Genomic DNA, 11279 nt, shown 5'->3' on the forward strand with positions numbered 1-11279 from the left:
CTTCCTGTCGCTCATCTCTCTCATTCAATTTTATTAATGAAGCATGATGGCTTCTTACTCAGTTTTATTCATGCCGTACGATGGTTTCGAGCACGACGAAATTATAAGATGAAATATGATGCCGATATTCCGACAACGGGGTGGTGTTGTTGGAATTGATTGAGTTGACAGCAGCATATAAGGCTGAGGCTTGTAAGAAATGAAAGCAGAGTGGGATCCCATGAAGCCCGTGACCTGAAAATAAATAGGCGGCCATTATCCCGTCCCTTTTTCGGGCAAGCTTAGTCACTTCCAATTCATGATTGTGTGCTTGTCAGAAAGATGGATTTCTCACTGAGAGATTAGGCTTGTGCTTGATGCCGCATGAAAATAAGGTGCTTTGTGTAATGTCCGGGCCCAGAACCTACTAGGCCCAATAAAAAATGGGCCCAGTTAAGGGTTGGGCCCAAATTCCACTGTGGGCAGTGCTGTATAAGGATTGAAATAAAAAATAATAAAAACGAAGGGATAAGACCGACAGGGAGGGGTGACCCTCACCCCTGCTGACAGCCGCTGCCGGCGCGCCGGAGACAAGGGGGGCGGCGGCCAGTCCCGAGGTATGGAGGAATGGAGAGGGAAGGGACCTCTCAGAGGGGGGTCTCATCCTTAAACAGTCCTTTAAGCCTATGCCGGCAACCCCAAAATGACAGACCCCCTAAACACCGAACGAGAGAAAGAGAGAGAGCCCGGAAGCTCCAAGAGGAAGGAGGAACCCCTAAGTCGGCAGAGGTGTTGGAGAGGAGGCACCGCAGGTCATCCCCGGAAATGGTAAGCTCCTGTTACCAAAATAAAAATAGAGGAGGGACTCCATGGACCTCAGTTGCAGTCACTGCCGGCTCTCGGTAGGGGGCTGCAGTCGGCCGGAGTCCATTCCCCTTCTTCTTCTTCAGTGGGATAGGGGGTCTCAGTGAAGAAGAAGAAGGGAGGAAAGAAAAGAAAATGAAAGAAAGAAGAAAAAGGAGAGAGGGAAGAGGGGACTCACCCGTGTGTGGCCGCGGGCATCGGCCGCAGGCGCGGTCGTGGGCTCAGCCGCAGGCGCGGCTGTGGACGCCGCGAGCTCGGCCGTGGCACTGCCGACTGTGGCTCGGCCCTCCCAAAACCCCCTTCTTCCTTCACAGGGGAAGAATGGAGAGAGGAAGAGAGAGGGTTTGGGAGTGAGAGAGAGAGAGAATAGGGGGTGGTGCCGGAGGGAAGGACCAAAGAAAAGAAAGAAAGAAAGAAAGAGAGAGGAGGAAGAGGCCGTAGATCCGGCCGGAGGAGAAGAAGAAGACCGGAGGACCGGCCGAAATGGCTAGGGCTTCCGATCGGAACCAAGGAGAGAGAGAGAAAGGAGAGGAGGAGGGGACTTGCCGTGTACGGCCGTGAGCGTCGCCGGTGCGGGCTCGGCCGGGGAAGCCGAGAGCTCGGCCGCGGGCTCGGCCGGGGAAGCCGAGAGCTCGGCCGCGGGCTCGGCCGGGGATGCCGCGGGGCTTGGCCGCGGACGCCGCCGGTCGTGGGCCGTCTCCCTCCGCTCGCCATCCTCCCCTCCGCTCGCCGTCCTGCCATCGTCGGAGAAGAGAGGAAGGGGGAGATCGGGAGAGAAGGAAGGAAAGAGAGGAGGAGGGGAGGAAGCTTCGGGAAGGAGAAGAAAAGAAACAGTGAAGAAAAAGAAAGAAAAAGAAAAAGAAAAAGAAAAGAAAAGAAAAAAAAAATAAAAAGAAAGAAAAGAAAAAGAAAAGATCCTATCGGGTTAGATCTGGGTTCGGGTCCGAAACCCGTTAAGCCTAATTGACCTATATGAACCCCATCTGGTTTTAAATCGAGCCCAAAGGTTCCAAATTGGGTAAATTGGACTTGGGCTAAATCCTTGGATGGGATCCAAGCAAGTAAATTCATAATATGATGAACTAAGAGATTTTATAATAAATAAATAGGGAATAATGTAATCCCTATTATGTTGTTTTAGGTGATTAAGGATTTGTCACCTGGACTTGAGCAATTTGGAAAGCGAATTGAAGTAAGTAATCTGTCTTAATCCTATCGTAGATCTTGTAATACGTTTTATAAGATGAACCAGTGTTTTTTTATACAATTTGAATTGTATGCATGATTAGTGAAGAATGTAAGTAACCTGTCCTAATCCTGTTGTGGATCATGTTATGTTATTAATGTTTCCTAAGCATTTATTTTAAGTATATATGTTTCATACATGATATGTTACAATGCATAAGTAACTTTAATGATCCCAGAAGCTATGGCTATGTATGCAACATGATGATACTGATAATCATGCATGTAAGTTTATAAAGTCTTAGCTAGCCCAGAGGCACTATAATGGGCTCAAAGATGCTACTGAGAATGACTGAGCCGCCAGTGGCTGAATAGTAACTGAGCTGCCCCGCCAGTGGCTGAATAGTAACTGAGCTGCCCCGCCAGTGGCTGAATAGTAACTGAGCCTGCCCCGCCAGTGGCTGAATTGGAATTGGGCCTGCCCCGCCAGTGGCTGAATAGTAACTGAGCTTGCCCCGCCAGTGGCTGAATAGTAACTGAGCTGGCCCCGCCAGTGGCCGAGTCTGACTTCGCAGTAGCATCCGAGAGTAAAAGGACCACGGCATGCCGGGGCACGGTTTCATATGCATATATTATGAAAATTGTTGTGATTTGCACTACTGCTTTGTTTAAATCGCATACTTATTATGCCATGATGATTATTAGATAAACATGCATGTCAGCTTCTCAAAACCCTGATTTACATGTTTAGTCTACTGGTTGATCCGGTAGGATTATGCAGGATTACTTACTGAGCCGTGTAGCTCATATCCGTTTATTTACTTTTTTCTTTCAGATCCTCACCACTGATAGCTGCCAGAGACACGTTAATTTGGTATTAGCGCTTCTTTCTTTTGGGGTAAAGCAAGTATATACTTTTGTGTATATAAACTACGTAGAAGCTCTGTATTTGGGTACTGACCAGCATGTTGTACTAGATGAATACACATGAAAAGATTTGGTTGGTTTGACTACCCTATTTCCCAGGTATGAGGCTGCGTGCTATTGTGGGCGGTAGTCGGCAATAGCACGGCCGTGTCACGGATCCGGATCCGGGGCGTGACATCTAGTGGTATCAGAGCAACAGGTTAACCATGAGTAAAAATTTTAAGTTTTAATAAGGGAATGGGTAGTTAAGTCTCATTCGGTGAGATTCCGCATAATTGGAAAGAAAGAAAAGATTTTATTAGTCGTATCATCGGTCAATCACGAAAATTGTTTGACACAAATATTTTAATAGGTGACAATGAGCAACAAAAAGAGAGAAGTTAGGGCTAATACAAAGCCATTCTAGGGGCATGGTTATGACAGGTATGGTATCAGAATTCAAGATTTAAGACTACCAAAAATTTTGGTGTTTTCAGACAGAATGGTAGCGAGCCATGCCAAAATAAAAATAAGCTAGTTTGGAGATTTCTCGATGGAGTAATTTGTATTTTGGATTATGATTAAAGTATATTTTGACTGATATAAAGTGGAGTACTAGCTATGGAATATTAAGGTACATGGTGGTTATTGGTGTATCAGTATATAGGTGATTTTGGAAGTTTAACTTGATACCGGATACTGTGGATAATACTTCTAGTTTGAAGTTAATTATTTTGATGGCAAGATAGGGTTCATTCATAAGTTGTTTAAGGCTTGGACAAGGAAAGCTTTTATATTCTTCGAGGTTAAAATCGGTATGACAATTATGCATGAAACTATTGTATAGAAAGAAAATATATCTGAGAATGACATTTAAGAGTTCTCCTTTGTTTACTTGGAATGTGACATATTAGATCTTTTCAAATTACAATGCAAGATTGGTATTTTGATTGAAAGTCATTTAGTAAATTCTGGGATAATTTCCAATCTTGAAGAATATTTTTGGCTCATTTTATATGAATGAAGTCGCTGAAAATGTAAAAAATTTAGTTAAAGCATTGTTATTTATTTAAGGGGATCTTATGTTGGGATACCCTTTCTTTACTCGTTCATGAAAAGGTAAAAGGAAGTTCTAGCTAAGTAACATACGATCTAGATGGAGGAAAGATTTGAAGTGCAAATACATATGAAGGATTAAATAGTTCTGTTGGTAGACAAATAGTATGGCGATCAAAAGTTATTAATGAATTCAAAAAAAAAAAAAAAAATGATGTTTTGAATCAGAGTGCGCAGCGAAAACATAGTGGGCTGAATTAGTTCTCTAAGTTGGTCTGTAGTATTATTCCATTGATTCGGAAAGTTGTAATAATAAAAAGATTTGATCTGTTTTCTTCTGTAGTAGGATTTTCCTTGATAAATGAAAAGAAAATGATCGGATTTTTTGGGATATCGCTGTGCTACCTTAAATTCTCCAGTTTTATGTCATGCTAAGAAATTCTTAGCATCTCGAGACTAGAATTAACGGATCATCAATTTTGATCTCAGATCTGGAATATGCTGATATAAACCTCCGTCCTCCTAAACTTGAAGCTTGAGTTTCTTTAATTAATATCAACCCTCCATCTGATTGAAAGAAATTAAGGTTGTCAATTGACTTTGATGAATAACTATCAAGGGTGGATTGAAGTTGTTTATGATCTAATCTTGTGATAGATCGGGTAATCGAGAGCAGTTGATACTTTGACAAAGAAACTCGATCTTCTTATTCAGAATTAAGATGTTGATTCTATGAATAATCTGGAGAGAGAGCTATATAATTTCACCAGTGAGTTTTTTCTACTGTGGCAACTCCCGGAAGATTTTGAGCATCTTAAATTTAGTATTAACGGATGGATGGTGCCTTGGTTGGGCTTAGACCTGAAATGTTCCCTACTCCTAGCTATGACATCTTCGATCTACCTATCTAAAAGGGGTTTGAAGTTTTGCTAGGATAAAGGTTGATCATTAAATTGTAGGCAAAGTTAAGAGAAGAAAGAGGATTATAGATTATGAAAAGTATTTGATGCTAATGCTCTCACCTATTTCTATTAACCCGATTACGACCGTTGTGTGGACTTAATCGAAAGCAATTAATTTCTCGGGCCAAGGATTATAGCATCTAAGGTGGGAAGATTAGTCTTCTTTTGGAAGAGATCAAAAGAACTCCTATATCATAAATAGAAGGGATCAAGTTTTGAGGTGCCATAAATTTGCCAAAATCTTATCAGCAAGCATTTTAAGAGAGACTAACTGAGAACTAGAGGATGACTCAATGGTTGACTACTTTTGAAAACCAGAACCTAGGGTATGTTTAATTTCGAGGACGAAATTTATTTTAAGGGGGGTAGGATGTAATGTCCGGGCCCAGAACCTACTAGGCCCAATAAGAAATGGGCCCAGTTAAGGGTTGGGCCCAAATTCCACTGTGGGCAGTGCTGTATAAGGATTGAAATAAAAAATAATAAAAACGAAGGGATAAGACCGACAGGGAGGGGTGACCCTCACCCCTGCTGACAGCCGCTGCCGGCGCGCCGGAGACAAGGGGGGCGGCGGCCAGTCCCGAGGTATGGAGGAATGGAGAGGGAAGGGACCTCTCAGAGGGGGGTCTCATCCTTAAACAGTCCTTTAAGCCTATGCCGGCAACCCCAAAATGACAGACCCCCTAAACACCGAACGAGAGAAAGAGAGAGAGCCCGGAAGCTCCAAGAGGAAGGAGGAACCCCTAAGTCGGCAGAGGTGTTGGAGAGGAGGCACCGCAGGTCATCCCCGGAAATGGTAAGCTCCTGTTACCAAAATAAAAATAGAGGAGGGACTCCATGGACCTCAGTTGCAGTCACTGCCGGCTCTCGGTAGGGGGCTGCAGTCGGCCGGAGTCCATTCCCCTTCTTCTTCTTCAGTGGGATAGGGGGTCTCAGTGAAGAAGAAGAAGGGAGGAAAGAAAAGAAAATGAAAGAAAGAAGAAAAAGGAGAGAGGGAAGAGGGGACTCACCCGTGTGTGGCCGCGGGCATCGGCCGCAGGCGCGGTCGTGGGCTCAGCCGCAGGCGCGGCTGTGGACGCCGCGAGCTCGGCCGTGGCACTGCCGACTGTGGCTCGGCCCTCCCAAAACCCCCTTCTTCCTTCACAGGGGAAGAATGGAGAGAGGAAGAGAGAGGGTTTGGGAGTGAGAGAGAGAGAGAATAGGGGGTGGTGCCGGAGGGAAGGACCAAAGAAAAGAAAGAAAGAAAGAAAGAGAGAGGAGGAAGAGGTCGTAGATCCGGCCGGAGGAGAAGAAGAAGACCGGAGGACCGGCCGAAATGGCTAGGGCTTCCGATCGGAACCAAGAAGAGAGAGAGAAAGGAGAGGAGGAGGGGACTTGCCGTGTACGGCCGTGAGCGTCGCCGGTGCGGGCTCGGCCGGGGAAGCCGAGAGCTCGGCCGCGGGCTCGGCCGGGGAAGCCGAGAGCTCGGCCGCGGGCTCGGCCGGGGATGCCGCGGGGCTTGGCCGCGGACGCCGCCGGTCGTGGGCCGTCTCCCTCCGCTCGCCATCCTCCCCTCCGCTCGCCGTCCTGCCATCGTCGGAGAAGAGAGGAAGGGGGAGATCGGGAGAGAAGGAAGGAAAGAGAGGAGGAGGGGAGGAAGCTTCGGGAAGGAGAAGAAAAGAAACAGTGAAGAAAAAGAAAGAAAAAGAAAAAGAAAAAGAAAAGAAAAGAAAAAAAAATAAAAAGAAAGAAAAGAAAAAGAAAAGATCCTATCGGGTTAGATCTGGGTTCGGGTCCGAAACCCGTTAAGCCTAATTGACCTATATGAACCCCATCTGGTTTTAAATCGAGCCCAAAGGTTCCAAATTGGGTAAATTGGACTTGGGCTAAATCCTTGGATGGGATCCAAGCAAGTAAATTCATAATATGATGAACTAAGAGATTTTATAATAAATAAATAGGGAATAATGTAATCCCTATTATGTTGTTTTAGGTGATTAAGGATTTGTCACCTGGACTTGAGCAATTTGGAAAGCGAATTGAAGTAAGTAATCTGTCTTAATCCTATCGTAGATCTTGTAATACGTTTTATAAGATGAACCAGTGTTTTTTTATACAATTTGAATTGTATGCATGATTAGTGAAGAATGTAAGTAACCTGTCCTAATCCTGTTGTGGATCATGTTATGTTATTAATGTTTCCTAAGCATTTATTTTAAGTATATATGTTTCATACATGATATGTTACAATGCATAAGTAACTTTAATGATCCCAGAAGCTATGGCTATGTATGCAACATGATGATACTGATAATCATGCATGTAAGTTTATAAAGTCTTAGCTAGCCCAGAGGCACTATAATGGGCTCAAAGATGCTACTGAGAATGACTGAGCCGCCAGTGGCTGAATAGTAACTGAGCTGCCCCGCCAGTGGCTGAATAGTAACTGAGCTGCCCCGCCAGTGGCTGAATAGTAACTGAGCCTGCCCCGCCAGTGGCTGAATTGGAATTGGGCCTGCCCCGCCAGTGGCTGAATAGTAACTGAGCTTGCCCCGCCAGTGGCTGAATAGTAACTGAGCTGGCCCCGCCAGTGGCCGAGTCTGACTTCGCAGTAGCATCCGAGAGTAAAAGGACCACGGCATGCCGGGGCACGGTTTCATATGCATATATTATGAAAATTGTTGTGATTTGCACTACTGCTTTGTTTAAATCGCATACTTATTATGCCATGATGATTATTAGATAAACATGCATGTCAGCTTCTCAAAACCCTGATTTACATGTTTAGTCTACTGGTTGATCCGGTAGGATTATGCAGGATTACTTACTGAGCCGTGTAGCTCATATCCGTTTATTTACTTTTTTCTTTCAGATCCTCACCACTGATAGCTGCCAGAGACACGTTAATTTGGTATTAGCGCTTCTTTCTTTTGGGGTAAAGCAAGTATATACTTTTGTGTATATAAACTACGTAGAAGCTCTGTATTTGGGTACTGACCAGCATGTTGTACTAGATGAATACATATGAAAAGATTTGGTTGGTTTGACTACCCTATTTCCCAGGTATGAGGCTGCGTGCTATTGTAGGCGGTAGTCGGCAATAGCACGGCCGTGTCACGGATCCGGATCCGGGGCGTGACACTTTGCTTCTAATAAGGTGCTGTTTAGGGAGGGTGAAAAGGTTCGATAGGTAGCCCTGGACCCAAAGCTTGGATTCCCTCCTCTGCATGTTTGACACATGAAGGACCCAATTTTTATCTTCCTCGACAACCTTTTTGTTTCTCAAAAGAATCAAGGTGCTGAGCGATGACTTTCAATTTGCCATGCCTCATTCAAACTATTAGTTTGGAATTTATAGTTCAAATCTAAATCACTGATGTCAACAAAACTGGCGACTTGCTAATTGAGGTGGTTGGCACTCTCATGTCCTGCCCGATGCAATTAGCATCCAATTGCTCCTCCAACCTAAGATGAATTTATTGTGTTTTGATTGAATAAGAGGAATGAAACCACTATACTCTCTCTTGCCACCTTCTGATATTCTTTGTTTCATAAAATAAGGTTCCTGGCTGCGCATTCTTTTTAACTCATGCCAAAAGGATAAGACTTTATTATAAAGTTCCATCAGCAGCAATACAAGATTCTTAGCTTCACATTCACGATCCATAAACTCAATAATGACTCCTAAGTGCTCCAAAAGCACTCCAAGGGGTTCCGGCCTGTTCTTGGAACCAAATAAAGATAAGCTTGCATATCCCCAACGATTCTGGCACCAAGGCCATGGCCTTGTCTAAAGCTGCCGTCTCTTTGCTTTGGGGGATTCCTCCCTTTGTCCGGTGTCACCAATCCTTGACTTTAAGTGGGCCTAGGTCATTGAGGAAACCCAGGAGTGTGCGGGAATTGAAGCAAGCTCCGCCCAAACTGGGAAGGACAAAGAGGAAATACCCTTGCCGAAGTCATCGATTGATTTATTTTTTTTTTTTTTGTAAATGCGGCAATTTATATAGTTCTAATTTGAGTACATCCTGCCAAATCACGAGAAAGCAAAAAGTACAAAGAAGAAGAAGGTCATGGGCATCAACCCCAAGGTGAGACAATCACATGCCCTGTTGGGTTCATATACTCGTATACTGTGTACATTTGCGTGTCTTTTGTGCGTGTGTGTGTGTTTACGTATGAGAGTGAGTGAGTGAGTGAGAGAGAGAGAGATCGTGATGCTGGTATTAAGCATAGATTCTAGTGAAATCTTTTGAGTTTATTAAGTCGTACAAACCACAAATCTTATTATGTTGCAAGAGAGAACCTCGACTTGCTTGAGTCTGACAGTTCATGATTTGTAGGGGACCCTTGGATTCACTTCATAGCCCATGCTCCGCGCATTGCATGGTATCTAAGAAGTAAACCATGGCAATAAATTGACAAAATTCGACTCGCCAAGTAAGATACATAGCAACATTACAGAATTCAGCAGCCAAATCAGTAGGCTCCCTACATGTTGTAATAAAATTATCTCATAACCCTGAAACCCATAAACAGTTACACTGAGCACATTTATTCTTCTCAGTAACATATAAAGTAGTAAGGTTTCTAATTGTATCATTTTTCACATTATTGGCTAACAAGTAGTAGGCCCAAACCCCACAAAACCATTGGCAGAATCCAACGTAATCTGAATACCTTCCTGCTGAATATTCCCCAGTATCGACATCCCCGACGAGGACGGAGCAAACGCAAAACAAAACGTCCCCGAATCGTCCACCGGTATTAGAAAGTTTCGTGCCGGTAGAGTCAGTATCGTGCCGCCCGAAAAATAGAACGACACGGTCGGCACCCGCACGCTCTCGTACCCGGCTAGATCGTAGCACGTGTCGAATATCGACACCCCCGACCCCCGTGGTAACCCCACCGCCCCCTCCACGAATGCGTCCCGCAGCGCCTCGTACGCCTCCCCCGGCAGTCTCGTCACCGCCGTCCCGGTGTCCATCACCACTCCCCCCTCCCCATCCTCGTTTAATTTGAAGAGCTCTTCCCCGAGCGGTAACCTCACGCCCGCCGACCCCGAGGCCGGAGAGTCCCACATAGTAGAAGCTGGGGGCGCGTGGGCTGCGGAGGAGCGGTACCCAGACCGCGCCAACCGGGACGGCCGAGCTCCGGCCGAAGAGTAGCGAACCGGTCGAACCAGACCCTCGGCTCACGAGGCAGTAGCTGAAGGCCCCCCCGACCTGGCCGCCGAGCTGGCCCACGAAGGACATGGGCCCCCAGCCCAGACCCAGCAGACCGGCCGCCCCGGTGAACAGACCGCGGTTGCGGTGACCGCACCCGATGGCGACGTTCTGGACCGCGGTCGGCCCGAAAGTCAACGTCTCCAGAGCTAACGTCCCCTTGGTGTAGGAGCCGTCTCCGTAGGAGACTTCGTAAAGGCAGAGGCCGGCGCCGCCGCAGGAGGCGGAGGCGCCGGCGCGGGCGATGTCGCAGATGGGGGATTTGCATGATATGCCGGCGAAGGAGGTGGAGTCGGCGGGGTCGAAGACGGGGTCGGACTGGGCGTAGCATTGGGTGCATGGCCGGCACTGGACCCACACGATGTCGCTGCCGGAGTCTATCACCATGAACTGTTCTTTCGGCGGGCTGCCTACGCCGATGCGGACGAAGTATTCGCCGCTTCCTTCGTCGAGGCCGGAGACGACGTCGGAGCCAAAGTCGTCAGGGTGGTAGCCGGCGCCGAGGCGGCGGAGGAGGAAGGAGACGCGATGGGAGTCTCGGATGAGGCGGTCGTGGAGGGTGGAGTGGTTGCGTCCGGGGAGGGTGTGGCGGTGGAGGAGGTTGAGGAAGAGCTTGTGGGGGTCATGGTGGTGGGATTTTTCTTTTTGTGGGGTGGCGTCGGGAGGGCGGTGGCCGGCGGTGAGGTCGTGGAGGTTGACATGGTGGAAGTGGAGGGCGAGAGTGGTGAAGGGAAGGGTGGAGAGGAGTTGGAAGAGTAGTAGAATGAGAGAAGGTGTTAAGGGCGGCACCACTTCCCTTTGTCGCATTGCTTTGGTTTGTGTGAGAGAGCTATGATGGTGTCGGGGTGAGAGGGGTGGGATTTATTTGCGAGGGTTTGGACCGTGAACCGTGGAGGAGGTGATGGTTGCGTTCGTTGCCGGTTGTATATATCTATAGTTTTGGTATTTAGCTACTTAATCCTATCGGACGCATGCAACACGCGTGACAGTCAATAACGGGCACGGGGATTTTAGGAATGGATGTATGATATGATGATAATATTAACCAACCAAGAAGCTTAGATATTCATATTTTAGTGTTAAATATATTTGCATGATCTTGTAAGCATCCTCTAAATTTTCATTT

At 46.5% G+C, this 11279-nt stretch overlaps 1 protein-coding gene across 1 annotated transcript; it reads right to left on the reverse strand.

Annotated features, from left to right (window-relative positions):
* Window positions 1–9361: 9361 nt before the first annotated feature.
* Window positions 9362–11059, reverse strand: LOC103716573 (protein ASPARTIC PROTEASE IN GUARD CELL 2). Its single transcript, XM_008804619.4, is given in 2 exon segments — window positions 9362–9940; window positions 9942–11059. Coding segments are annotated over 2 exon segments (1413 nt in total). The 5' UTR covers window positions 10961–11059; the 3' UTR covers window positions 9362–9546.
* Between the last annotated feature and the right edge of the window lie 220 nt (window positions 11060–11279).

This window comes from Phoenix dactylifera, chromosome 17 (assembly GCF_009389715.1).
Source record: "Phoenix dactylifera cultivar Barhee BC4 chromosome 17, palm_55x_up_171113_PBpolish2nd_filt_p, whole genome shotgun sequence".
Taxonomy (NCBI): Eukaryota; Viridiplantae; Streptophyta; class Magnoliopsida; order Arecales; family Arecaceae; genus Phoenix; species Phoenix dactylifera.